The 14,552-nt window shown below is 43.7% G+C and overlaps 1 protein-coding gene across 1 annotated transcript in view; it reads right to left on the reverse strand.

Annotated features, from left to right (window-relative positions):
* STKLD1 (serine/threonine kinase like domain containing 1) overlaps positions 1-7,674 on the reverse strand; it is a 29,441-nt gene extending 21,767 nt beyond the window's left edge. Inside the window, exons 1-2 of the mRNA XM_060270564.1 lie at positions 7,576-7,674; positions 2,107-2,151 (exon numbers count right to left, since the gene is read on the reverse strand). Of these exons, the coding sequence (XP_060126547.1) occupies positions 2,107-2,151; positions 7,576-7,644 (114 nt within the window). The 5' untranslated portion in view covers positions 7,645-7,674. The remainder of the gene's footprint in view (positions 1-2,106; positions 2,152-7,575) is intronic.
* Positions 7,675-14,552: the final 6,878 nt, after the last annotated feature.

The raw sequence follows: 14,552 nt of genomic DNA on the forward strand, positions 1-14,552 counted from the left end.
AGACCATGCTCCCATGAAACTGTGCTTAGGATCACACCTTAACTTCTTTTTTAGGGGAGGGAGGGATTGGGAGTCCAACCACCTTCCAAGCCAAGATAGATCTACGGTTTGTAACAATCCTCACCTAGGTTTAGAGAGGGATCCTAGCTTTGCAAGAGATTTCCAGTTACTCTGCCATGGGACTCCACCCTTTCCACATCTGGATAATGTAATTCTAAAATTACAGGAGAGTAACTAATCATATAGGCAGAACCGGGCAGGGAGGAAAGCACCATCTAACAAGGAACTTGCTCCCCAACTTGCCCCCCATTTCTAAACTATCGTTAACATATGCTGCAATTTTTCTTTCTTGCCAGCCTAGAAATATCCTTAGTCCCTTCTGTGCCATCCCCATAATTTTTTGTATGTGTGTCGCCATTGACTAATCGGGGATGTAATTATAAGTTTAAGCCTGCAGTTGGGGTTGGTGCAGGGGCTTGCTGTTTCTAATTTTTGTCAAGTGGTTAGATGCTTTAGGCACTTAATAATAAAAACTAATAATATCAGAGGCAGCTTTGAGAAACCTGAGTCCATGAGTAAGTTAAATAAGCCAGTTCCATAGTTCTATGGTCTGAAGTTGGCTTGTTTTAAAATCAACCCCTGTTCCTGATTCACAGGTAATAGCCCAGCTTCTTTGAAAGTAGAGGCATAAGAAGAAAAGCTGTTTCCATTCCAACCTATATTTCTCACAATCAGCACTACTTCCATTTCGCTTCCACCAAATATGACATTATTCATCACACTGTCCCCTCCTTAATGCAACTTACATTCATTTCAGTAAAATAAAAAAATTCCTTCAGCAGCACCTTAAAGACCAACTAAGTTTATATTTTGGTATGAGCTTTCGTGTGCATGCACACTTCTTCAGATACACAGATTACGTGTACTTCTTCAGATACACAGATTTTCGTGCATGCACACGAAAGCTCATACCAAAATATAAACTTAGTTGGTCTTTAAGGTGCTGCTGAAGGATTTTTTTTATTTTGCTTCGACTCAGACCAACACGGCTACCTATTCATTTCAGTGTAAAGGACATATCAGAAGAATGGTAAGACAGCATTTATTAATTGTATATTGTTAGTAAACTTTAAAAAACCCCAACAACTATGATGTGTACAAGTACCAGTCATTAATTTGCTTAACTGGTTTCCATTCTTGACCACAGACAACACACAAACTGCAGCAATTTAGTCATGTCTATCAATTTCAATGGGTCTACTCTGAGTAGGACTAACCATTGGTAAATCCCTTGTGGTTTCCTGCATGAAGTCCAGAAGGGAAGCTTAGTGTGTTGTAGTAATGTGCTGCTCTAAAGACAAATAAATGTATTGTGCCATATGCTTTCATAGTTTAGGAATGGGGCATAGATCAGTGGTAGAGCATCACCCTGGAGAATCACTGCCATTCAGCATAGACAATGCTGAGCCAGATAGTTGGTTGGTCTGATACTATACCACAAATAGGCAATATCCTACTTCCAGTGCCATAGGAAGGGGGTGCGGTGGGTGCAGGCCGCCTTGGGTGTCATCATTGAGGGGGGTGACAAAAAAGCAAAAATATGTGTTTTTTGAAAAAACAACTCCCACACCCACCGCACGCCCCTTCCTACGCCACTGCAGAAACACTCTCTCCTTGAGTTATTTCCAGAAACCAGAACCATTGCTGCCTCCAACTTTGCAGGCAGAGCACAGCCTTTATGGCTAGTAGCCTTCAACAGCCCCTCTCCTCCATGAATCTGTCTAATCCAGAGGCTAGGTAATGCAGGGGGCAGTGGGCGTCACACTGCGGGGCCTGCAGTGTGTCAGAGCCACGCATCTATCCTGAGGAGGCGGCGGTGGGTGGACATACCAGTGCCTGCAAACTCCATGTTTTTTTGAGCAGCGTGGGGCTTGTGTCTGCCTACTGCCTCAGCCACCCTACAGCTGCCTCCCCCCCCCATTGGCAGCTTGCTCCACCCCTGGTTGCAGGGTGCACGCGCCACCCCGGGCACCCAAGCGGCTAGCTACTCCTCTGCCTCCTTCACTCGATGTGTGAAATAAAAAAGAAAGATTAACAGAAAGCTACCTCTTGGAGAGCATCATTTGCTTGCTTTTCATCAATACATTCAACCTGCACAAAACAACAAACAACAAATAAGTTGGTAAAAGTAGAACAACTTATTATCCACTCCAAACACTTAAGGCACATTCAATACACTTAAACATTTAACACACATTTAAAGCACATGGCTTCCCCTAAGGAATCTTGTGGGGTGTAGTTTCACTCTCACAGAGCTGTAATACCCAGCAGTCTCAACAAACTACAATATAAAACAGTTTTCTACCTTGCATTCCTATCTCCAGACGCAGGTGGTGATGTGGTCTAAACCACTGAGCCTCATGGGCTTGCTGATTGGAAGGTTGGCAGTTCAAATCCACACAAAGGGGTGAGCTCCCGTTGCTCTGTCCCGGCTTCTGCCAACCTAGCAGTTTGAAGGCATACCAGTGCAAACAGATAAATAGGTATCACTGAGGTGGGAAGGTAAACAGTGTTTCCGAGTGCTCTGGCTTCCTTCACGGTGTTCCATTGTGCCAGAAGCGGTTTAGTCCTGCTTGTCACATGACCCGGAAAGCTGTCTGTGAACAAACACCAGTTCCCTCAGCCTGAAGTAAGATGAGCACCGTACCCCATAGTCGCCTTTGACTGAACTTAAACGTCCAGGGGTCCTTTACCTTTACCTTATTTTCAGAATTACAACTCAGAAGTCCTTCTAATTCTGAATGTCTCTAGAGAATTATTGTGGCCAATGCCGGATTCACGTACAGTATAAGCTAAACAAGCTATAGCTTAGGGCCCCACTCTCTTGGGGGCCCACCAAAAATTTAAAGGACAAAAACAACTGGATGTACATTTCAGAAGAATAGCAGCAATAAAGATGAATGTGTTACCGAATATGTTATTCTTATTTCAAACTATACCTGTAGTGAAAGGCACAAGACAATTTCAAGAATGGCAGAAGATTCTGTCAAGATTTGTCTGGCAGGGGAAAAAGCCTAGAATAAAACATAAAATTTTGATAGATCGAAAAGAAAGAGGTGGATTTTCCTTACCAGACTTGAGACTGTATTATGAAGCATCTTGTCTGTGCTGGATAAAAGAATGGATAGTTTTGAAGAATATAGACCTGCTAGACTTGGAAGGTTTTAACAACAGATTTGGATGGCATGCATATTTATGGTATGATAAAAAAAAGTCCCATCAAGGGTTTACAAACCATGTGATTAGAAGATCTCTGTACGAGGTGTGGGAAAGGAATAAAATGCTGTTAGAGACTAAGACACCATGGTGGATATCACCAGCAGAGGTACTAACAGTTAAGAAAGTAAATATGGAGGGGAGGAGGGCCACATATGAGGAAATTTTGACAAAAACTGAAAAAGGCTAGGGACTGAAACCATATGAGGAAATCAAAGAGGCCTTAACAGGATGGATACAATATCATCAAATAAATGATGTTCTTAGAGAAGATAGGAAAATAGGTTTTGAGGACAAAAGGTCCAGATTTCAAATGGAAGTGCTAGAAGGCAAAACAAAGCTTTTGTCAAAAATGTATGATTTGTTGTTAGAGTGGTACACAAAAGATGAGTTAACAAAAGAGGTGATGATTAAATGGGCAAAAGACTTTGGGCATAATATTGAATATGACGCGTGGTTGAAATTATGGAATCAAACTTTAAGATTCACAGCATGTACCGCCTTGAAGGAAAATGTATATAAGATGATGTATAGATGGTATTTAACACCAGTTAAATTAGCTAAAATGTATAGAATGAGTGAAAAAGCATGCTGGAAATGTAAAGAGAAAGATGGTGAATTTTATCATATGTGGTGGACATGCGATAAGGTAAAAAGATTTTGGGAGATGTTATATAATGAATTGAAAAAGATGTTTAAATATACTTTCCCAAAAAAACCGGAAGCATTTTTGTTGGGAATAATAGGAGAAGGGATTAGAAAAGAAGATCAAGTATTGTTTATGTATGCGACAACCGCGGCTAGGACATTGTTAGCCCAAAAATGGAAATTACAGGATGTACCTACAATTGATGAGTGGCAGATGAAAATGATGGACTATGCTGAATTAGCTAGACTGACTTGCAAGATCCGAGACCAAGGAGAGATGAAGTTTCAAAAGGACTGGAGTAAATATGTGGACTATATGGAGAAAAACTGTAGATCTTTGAAAACACTTGCAGGATTGAAATAAATCCTACGAATTGACTAAAAAAAGTTAAAAAGGAACTGCAAAAACTGGAGTTAACAAGATACCCGCATGAGGGGAGGGGGGGAAGTCACTGCTCGGCAGAGCAAGATGTAAGACGATAATATAAGATGTTTTGTAGAAAAGATTGTTTTTTTATTTTATTTTTATTTTAAATTTGTTAAATTGGAAAATTGAATAAAAATTTATTCTAAAAAAAATGGATGTACATTTCAAAAATATAAGATAAAAAACAAAAATAAAACCTACATACAGCAACAGTGTTTTGTGTTGTGTAGGCTCCTATGATTTAAGTAATGGGCCCCGCCTGCTAGCCTGCTCCCTAAACTGATTTGCGCATTTCTTTATCAATTACTTTGATAAAATACATATTTTGTTATGTGCAAATGGCTTTAGATACCTATTAGGTCCATAAACCAAGATCATGGCCACTGGTCACATCACCTCCTGGCAAATAGAAGGGGAAGAAATGGAGGCAGTGAGAGATTTTACTTTCTTGGGCTCCTTAATCACTGCAGATGGTGACAGCAGTCACGAAATTAAAAGACGCCTGCTTCTTGGGAGAAAAGCAATGACAAACCTAGACAGCATCTTAAAAAGCAGAGACATCACCTTGCCGACAAGTTAAAGTTAAACCATAGTTAAAGCTATGGTTTTCCCAGTAGTGATGTATGGAAGTGAGAGCTGGACCATAAAGAAGGCTGATCGTCGAAGAATTGATGCTTTTGAATTATGGTGCTGGAGGAGACTCTTGAGAGTCCCATGGACTGCAAGAAGATCAAACCTATCCATTCTTAAGGAAATCAGCCCTGAGTGCTCCCTGGAAGGACAGATCGTGAAGCTGAGGCTCCAATACTTTGGCCACCTCATGAGAAGAGAAGAATCCTTGGGAAAGACCCTGATGTTGGGAAAGATTGAGGGCACTAGGAGAAGGGGACGACAGAGGACAAGATGGTTGGACAGTGTTCTCGAAGCTACGAACATGAGTTTGACCAAACTGCGGGAGGCAGTGCAAGACAGGAGTGCCTGGCGTGCTATGGTCCATGGGGTCACGAAGAGTCGGACACGACTAAACGACTAAACAACAACAACAGGTCCATAAATTACCATATAGCATATATTCAACACAAAAAACAGCAACAATTTGTTGTTGACAAAGGGCAGCTGGACATGTAAGGGCTCCATTTCCTTCAGTAGCTTAGTGCCTCATTGAACCTAAATCCAGCCCTGATTGTGGCTATTCAGTGAAAAAAAGACTCTTTACATGTCCCAACAGCATTGAGCCCTGGCATTTCGTTTTGACATTATTGAGTGTTGTAAATATCTCTGTGTGGTTATATGAAGTACGGTAAAAAAAATTTTTTTTACTGCAAACCATATAGACCGAGAAGCAAACAGGTCATACATTTCTGAATAAATATCAAAAATAAATATTATATAGTACACACCCACATATAAGCAGGTTCCCAGGCTAAACCCTGTTGAATGCTTGTTTGTATTAAGTCCTGGCTATTACACAACAGATAAAATGGACTGGTGAGAATATGTAAGTCCTTTTCCTCTAGTAATGTTCTGATTGTTAATATAATAATACATTTTGTAACAGAAGCCAAAGGGCTCTTGATGAATATGTGGTTTTTCATACAGCCAATATGGTGCAATGGTTAGAGTGTCAGACTAGGACTTAGGAAACCAGAGTTCCCCCACTACCATGAAGCTCACTGGATATGACTTTGAGCCAGCCCTGCCTCTCAGCCTAACCTACCTCACAGGGTTGTTGTGTTAAATAAGGAGCAAGATAGAACCATGTATGCCACCATGAAGTCCTGGGAGAAATAGGTGGGATATAAATAATAGAATCATAGAGTTGGAAGAGACCTCTCTAAGGCTCATCTAGTCCAACCCTCTGCAATGTAGGATTCACAGCTAAAGAATCCCTGACAGATGACCATCTCTTTAAAAACCTCCAATGAAGGACAGCCCATCACCTTCTAAGGTAGTCCATTCCACTGTCAAACAGCTCTTACTGTTAGAAAATTCTTCCTAATATTTCGTCGCAATCTCCTTTCTTGTTCAGGGCCTGCTCTAGGTAGACCCCCAGTGGCGCGGTGTGCCAGGGCGCCGTGCGGCGAAGCTGCGCGGAAACCATGCTGCGCCCTGCGAGGGCAGGGGCGCCGGAGCGATCTCCGCCCCTCAGCGCCAGGGCAGCCGACCTGCTCGAGACTGCCCAGTTCTTGTCTATGAAGACAAAGGTTTGGGTTCTATCCTCCAGAGCAGCAGAAAACAAGTTTGGTCCGTCCATCCTTTAGATATTTGATGATGGCTATCTGTAAGGGGGACTCCCTACAGGGAGCCATCCCCCATCATCCTAACGTCCACCTCAAGTACAGAGAGCACCAGTGGTTCTGAAGCAGCCAGAGGGGGAGGAAGAGACTCGGAGGGGGAGAGAAATCAGAGTGAGGAACAATGGGAAAGCTCGGAGGCGGAGGGATGCAGGCAGATGTTTGGGGATACTGCAGAGCCAGGCAACTGACTGCTGAGGGAGGAAACTGAAAGGGCATAGCTCCTTCCGGCGCCAGAAATGAGGAGAGCACCGCAACACGGGTCAAGGTGGTGGCATTTTGGGGTACCCAGACTACTTTGCTGGCGTAGGAACAGATGTACGCCATTGCCGGATTCTGATTCAGGATGAGAGGTCATGTTTTAAGCTGTCTCTACACTGTAAATAGATAGCACAATAAACTTCTTTGAAGACAAACTGGACTCAGGCGGAGTTACTCTAGAGTAGCCACGACGACCCTCTGACACTATCCTTTCCACTTCCAGTCTTCTTTTATCCAGGCTAAACATGCCCAACTCTCTTCACTTTCCCCCCTAAGGCCTAGTTTCCAGACATTCAATCATCTTGGTGCCCCTTCTCTCCACACCTTCCAAGTTGTCAATATCCTCCTTAAACTGTGTTGCCCAGAACTGGCCACTGTACTCCAGGTGGGGGCTGACCAAGGAAGAATAGAGTGATGCTATAACTTCCCTTGATCTGGACACTCTACTGTACTTCAGTTGATGCAACCTAGGATTACATTAGCCATTTTTGCTGCTGCGTCACACAATTGACTCATGTTAAGCTTGTGGTCAACTAAGACCCTTAGATCCACATGTACTCCTTTCAAGCCACGTGTCCCCCATCCTTGCAATCAATCAAATCAGATATAATAAAATAAAATCACTGGAGACCCATCTTGTCCATAAAGGCCCTTGCTCCCCCCCCTTACCTTTTTCATAATATACTTCTTTCTGCTGCCATCTTTTTCTTTCTCCACTTTTGATTCCACTATTAGCATTGTCCCAAGGGCCCCATGAGGCAGCGTATTCAGAATCTGCAAGGAATAGTAGATGTACTGTATGTAAGTCAAGTGGTTTAAGGACAGTGGGAACACCTTAAAGGCACCATACTGTACTTCCTCAAGACAAGACAGATACATTTCAGCTACACACAGAATGCTTGGTACACAGATCACAATATACTGTGAAGAAATACAGTATATTGATTATTTTAATCAGATCCACACTGTAGACACAAAATGTTTTTAGCAGTTGTCACAAAGGGGACAGTAAAAGTGCCTGTCTGATGTCAATATGCACTGGCAGGGAGTTCCAAATTAATCCATCACAATATACTGGGAACAAAGAAAAGGAATTTTCAAGCAGATCCACACTGTACATCTAGAGCCCGTTCAACGCGCATTTAAAGCTGACAGTGTCCTTTGAAAAATATATGGGAACTTAGTTTAAGAACTTATAGCTCTGTGAGGAGGAAACAACAGTTCCTGGGATTCTTTGGGGGAAGTTATGAACTTCAGATGTGCATTAAATGTGCTTTTAATATATGCAGTTTACTCCTTCACAGAGCTACAATTCCCAGCACCTTTAACAAACTACAGTTCCAATTATTCTTTGGAGAACATTTAAAATTCAGAATTAAAAACAGTTGAAACATTCCCTGTTTGCAGCTCTCACTGATTCTCTTTCCTCCGGGACTCACGACCCACATGGAGGCAACACCCACACCTTTAAAACCATTCTAGTGGGAATAGTAAAATAAAAAGACAACGAATGACAACGATGATAGCAGCATAGTTCCATCTATCCCCTCCTTGAAAACCTGGCTTACCTCCAGACGCCCCTCCCTAGGTCTGATATGCCTTCTCACACAAATTGCCCATATGTTAAACTCCCCCACCCCCAATTCCTACCACTCTCCTGCAATGAAATAAATGTACATAGAGGATGGGCAGCAGCCATTTTGGGCCTCCAGATGTGATTGTACTACAACTCCCAGATGTCAGCATGGTCCAGTAGTCGGGGGATAAAGGAAATTGTAGCCTTAACAGCATGCGGAGAGGTTACAGAAATGCTCTTTTCACCCTCCAGATGTTGTTGAACCACAACTCCCAGAAAGCCCCATGAGCCAGAATTGACAAACCATCAGGGGATGACGGGAATTGTAGTCTTAACAGCATCTGGGGGGGGAGATGTAGATATAGATCCCCTCCCCAATCCTGCCCCCTCCGTCACTTCAAATGCATGTGTGGGGAGGGGGAGGAGTTAAACCTCCGTTGCTTTCCCTCCTCCTCGCCTCAAATTGTCGTGTCCCCCCCCCCACCTCTCCTCAGGCCAACCCTTTGCCCCCCCCACCTCGTAGTTCTCCATGGCTGGCCGGGGAAGGGGGAGGGGCAACAGACACAAACGGCTCCCGCCTTCCTCCTCCTCTCCCCTCCCCCCACTCGTTCTTCACCTGCCAATTCTGTGGCGGGAAAAAAGTCTGCCTCGTCCTCAGACCTGTTTTACTTTCCCCCGCCCATTTTCAGCTTTCTTCAGCGCACCCCGCCAACTTTTTAGAATTTAGCTCATAACCTTACCATAGCTGCCAAGTTTTCCCTTTTCTCGCGAGGAAGCCTATTCAGCATAAGGGAATTTCCCTTAAAAAAAGGGATAACTTGGCAGCTATGAACCTTACCCCAAAACGGAACCTACTTCTTCCCACTGTCTTTCACACACACACACACACCCAACACTGTGATATTTTATTAGGGTTGCTGCACATCAATTCCTCAAGAGGGCGTGACGTGTTTTAGAGGAAAGGGCTCCAAAGCATGTGCAAAGTGGTTTCTTTGCCCCACAATGAAGTGTGTTTTTTTAAGGGTCAAAATTATCTGAGAACAGTGAAGGGAGCCTTTCCTTTGCGAATACAGCTGGTTTTAAAAATAAACCCAACAACCAGAAGTCTGCAAAGTTACATTTAGGCTTGAGCAAATATTTGCTAATCATAAGTCTAAGTGGAGGTTGCTGGGTAGCACTTTTGTGCTAACATAAAATCAGAGAATTTCTATTATTATTATTATTAAACAATTATTATGACCTTATTTACAGGCAAAAGGTCGCACAGACAGGTGGCCGCATTTCATTGTTATGAAAACTGACCGACAACAACAACAACAACAATAATATTTATTTATACCCCGCCCTCCCCAGGCAAAAACCGGGCTCAAGGCGGCTGACACCAACAGAATTACAATAAAACATAAAAACAATTAATTAAAATACAGATTAAAATACAGTATTAAAATTTAAAGTGCAGCCTCATTTCAAGTAGGCCATAAATCCAAGCCATGAGGGAGAAAAACACAGGGGTCAGGCTGAGTCTAACCCAAAGGCCAGGCGGAACAGCTCTGTCTTGCAGGCCCTGCGGAAAGATGACAAATCCTGCAGGGCCCTGGTCTCCTGGGAAAGAGCGTTCCACCAAGTTGGGGCCAGTACTGAAAAGGCCCTGGCTCTAGTAGAGGCCAATCTAGCCATCTTATGACTCGGGATCTCCAGAATATTGTTTGTGGACCTTAAGATCCTCCGCGGGGCATACCAGGAGAGGCGGTCCCGTAGGTACGAGGGTCCCAAGCCGCATAGGGCTTTAAAGGTCAAAACCAGCACCTTAAACCTGATCCTGTACTCCACCGGGAGCCAGTGCAGCTGGTAAAGCACTGGATGAATGTGATCCCGCGGCCGGGACCCTGTAAGGAGCCTCGCCGCGGCATTCTGCACCCGCTGGAGTTTCTGGGTCAGCTTTAAGGGCAGCCCCGCGTAGAGCGAGTTACAATAGTCAAGCCTGGAGGTGATCGTCGCATGGATCACTGTGGCCAGATCAGGGCGAGAGAGGTAAGGGGCCAACTGCTTGATGCGGTGGAGATGGAAAAATGCCAACTTTGCTGTGGATGCAACCTGCGCCTCCATGGAAATTATGATGATGTTATTAATTTATGTATCATTGTTGGTGTTAAGTCTCAAGGCAATTTACAATCATATAAGGAACTAAAGCAGATTTTGAAATAATACCAAAAACAACAAATGAAGATAGATTTAAAAGCAATACAGATAAATAGTCAAGGCAGAGACCTTTTTAAAAAGGTACTTTTCAACTAAGTTTACTCTGAGTAAATACAATGAAAGTTATGGACCTTAGTCATACTCATTAAGATCGTAACAGAAAAGCATGTTTAAAAATCAACATAAACCTAGCAGCTGAATGAAGCACCCTAAAAATCCAAACTGAATAAAGTCTTGACCTGGGTCAAATTTATAGATACACTAAGATCACATGCACACCATACATTTAAAGTACATGACTTTGCCCAAAGAATCATAGGAAGTGTAATTTACTCATTCACAGAGCTACAATTCTCACCACCCTTAAAAAAACACCCCTACAATTCCCATTATCCTTTGGAGGAAGTCATGCTTTAATTATGCTTTAAATATATAGTATGGATGTGATATACCCTGTTTCTCCGAAAATAAGACGTAGCCATAAAATAAGCCATAGCACGATTTTTAAGCATTCAAGGAATATAAGCCATACCCCGAAAATAAGCCATAGTGATAGGCTTATCACTATGTATGGTACAGTTTAACTACAAGGTTAAACTGTACCATACTTAATAATAATAAAAAGGCATCCCCTGAAAATAAGCCATAGTGGGTTTTTTTGAGGAAAAATAAATATAAGACGGTGTCTTATTTTTGGAGAAACACGGGTAAGACTGTGTCCTAGAGCAGTTGATTATGATGCTGACTACTGTATATGGGAAGCAAAACCTGGGACGTTATTATGTATTTTTCCATTTAATATCCCACCTTTCTCTCCCAGGTGCTCAAGGTGGCTTATTCACCAGTGACACTGAGGACCTGGTGTGTGATGGAAGCATTGCTGAATCTTTTGGAAGCAGTACTATATTGCTGTCAGATTCAGTGTTGTATGCAAAGGGAACTGGTGTGAAGGAAAGTACAGCACAATCACTTCAAAAGAGGAAACTACTCGAGTACATTGGTAAAAAGGAAATTGAAATTGAAAGCTAAGCCTAAGAGAGACAAATCTCTTTGAAGAACTTGTGTAACCAGGTAAAGTACCATCAAGTCCAAGAGGATGCCAGTATGACTGACATATGCGATGTTCCCTACAGCAGCCCTGTAATGTAGACACTGTTGTTTGCCATTCTCACATTGCAGGTGGGAGGCAAGGAGGTTAAGTAAGAATGGCTTTGTTTAATGCCACCAGGTGAGTTCATCACAGGAGAGGTGAGATTCAAACCAGAGATTTTGCGATTTTTAGTCTCTGTGCTGCACTGGACTTTAACAGATAGGCTGGGAATCCCACTACCTGGCTGCAGCACCTGACCTCATGTGGGCTACAATAGCAGTACTGCTACCATACAAATACGTATATACTGTTATGGTATGGTTACCAGATTTTTTTCAATGAATCAGGGGACACTTTTTTTTTTAAAGCTGAGTAGCAACAGGGAATCAGTAAAGTGGTACCTCTGAGGTCCGTTCTTAACCTGAAACTGTTCTTAACCTGAAGCACCACTTTAGCTAATGGGGCTTCTTGCTGCCGCCGTGCTGCTGGAGCAAAATTTCTGTTCTCATCCTGAAGCAAAGTTCTTAACCTGAGGTACTATTTCTGGGTTAGCGGAGTCTGTAACCTGAAGCCTTTGTAACCTGAAGCGTTTATAACCCGAGGTACCACTGTAGTGGGGATGGTGAAGCAAAAGACCCTGGGCCCAAGCACACATGCATATTGTATAAAGGTGCAAAACCCTTCTTTCACACCCTGTGAAACATAAATGTGCAGAGTTTTTTTTTTTTTAAAAAAAAAACTGGGCAATGGCACTCCGCCCACCTGTGACTCCCAAGCCTTCCCCATCTCCTGCCCCCTTCCCCCTTTGTTTTGACAGACCGTGGCAGGCCTGGGAGTCGCGGGCGGTGCGCTGGTGCCCAGAAGGGGCACAAGGCACACGGTTTCTCTGCCAGGCAAGGTGCAAAGCCCTTCTTTCACACACTGTGAAACATAAATGCAGTTTTTTTAAAAAAAACTGGGCAACAGTCGCCCACCCGCTACTCATGAGCCTCCCCCGATCAGTCAAAACAAAGGGGGAAGATGGCAGGAGATCTGTACTGCCGGATGTCCCCGGTTCCCCTTCGGCAGTGGCGGCAGCAGAGGCAGTCAGCAGCCCAGAGCCAGGCTGGTAGCGCAGTTGGCTCTGTCTGGCTTCAGGAGCTGCTCGCTGCCATGGCGCCCACCATTTTTCCTCTCCGGAAGTCGCCATATGATGTACGCAACACATCATATGGGGACTTCCGGAGAGGAAAAATGGTGGGTGCCACGGCAGCTCCTGAAGCCAGACAGAGCCAACTGCGCTACCAGGCTGGCTTTGGGCTGCTGAGGCTGCCGCTACCATGTTTCCCGGGGACAGATTTGCAAATCTGGGGACATTATGGGGATGGAATTTGTCCAGGGACAGATTTGCAAATCCGGAGACTGTCCCCAGGAACCGGGGACATCTGGTAACCCTATGTTATGGGTTTCCCTGTAATTTTCTATGTGCATAGGCTTCCTTGGGGCATTACCTTGGTCAGCTTTGACAAAAAAGTTGGGAAGTGATCTAGTGTTAGGCATAATTGATATAGGAGGCACTCTTGTATTTATTTGGGTCTATACATAAGTGCTTTGAATTTGGCCCAGTGGCAAATCGGCAATCAGCATAGTTTATTAACTGACATTGTTGCTTTTAGTTTTGCATTTATATACCATCTTTCCTCAAAGGAGCTCAGAGTGGTGTACACAGTTTTGCTTCTTCCCATTTTATCCCCACAAAAACCCTGTGAAGAATGTTAGGCTAAGAGTGACTGACCCTTCTCCGGGTTCCCTGCAAGGGAGGCTCAAAAGATGGTGACAAGGGAAAGGGCCTTTTCAGTGGTGGCTCCTCACCTGTGGATTGCTCTCCCAGGTGAAGTTCACCTTCCGCCTTCACTGCCATTTTTTTGGTGCTGGACTGACCTTTCCCTTCAGGCTTTTGATGGACCAAACTGATTTTATTCTGCTGTTAGCATTCTGCCAGTGCTTCCTGTTACTGTTATAGTGTGTACTGTATATACATCCATGAATTGTTTGTATAATGTTAAATGTTTCATTTGAATTTGTAATGGTATGTTTATATATTGGGGAATGGCTGTAGCTCAATGGTAGATCATCTGCCTTGCATGCAGAAGGTCCACAGTTCAATCCTGAGTATCCTCCAGATAGGTCTGGGAAAGATTCCCTGTACCAAACCCGAAGAAGCTGCTGCTAGTCAGTGTAGACAATACTGAACCAGACTCAGCAAATGACAGCTTTTTATTTAATTCAGCCTTTAATTCAGAACCGTAAGGACTAGATTAGAATCTTACTTTATATTTAGAGGAAAGGGTGTAGTTCAGTGGTACAGCATCTGCTTTGCATGCAGGAGGTCCCAGGTTCAGTCCCAGTGGCATCTACAGGTATGGCCTGGGTGGGAAGGAATCCTTGCCTGAAACCCCAGGAACTGCTGCAAGATAGTGAAGACAATACTGAGCTAGTTGGACTCAGTATAAGGTAGCTTCCTATGTTTGTTGTTTTTAAATGGAGGGTGCTTAGAGACCTTGGCCATAACAAGTGAACAAATAAATTAATAATAATTAAGAACACATGGAGATCCCAATACCTGCCAGATGCCTTAGAAACGGACTGCAAAACTGCAACCCTAATACACCAAATGCAGGTTTTGCTCAGAGGCTAAGGGTTCACTGGGGTTTTATTCCCAGCCCTCTTGCATTGCACACGGGATTGCGCCCTTGGCCTCGGGAAGGGTGGCGGGGCCTTCTGTGGGGCGACTCCACGTGC

The sequence above is a fragment of the Zootoca vivipara genome, chromosome Z, assembly GCF_963506605.1.
Source record: "Zootoca vivipara chromosome Z, rZooViv1.1, whole genome shotgun sequence".
In the NCBI taxonomy this organism is placed as follows: Eukaryota; Metazoa; Chordata; class Lepidosauria; order Squamata; family Lacertidae; genus Zootoca; species Zootoca vivipara.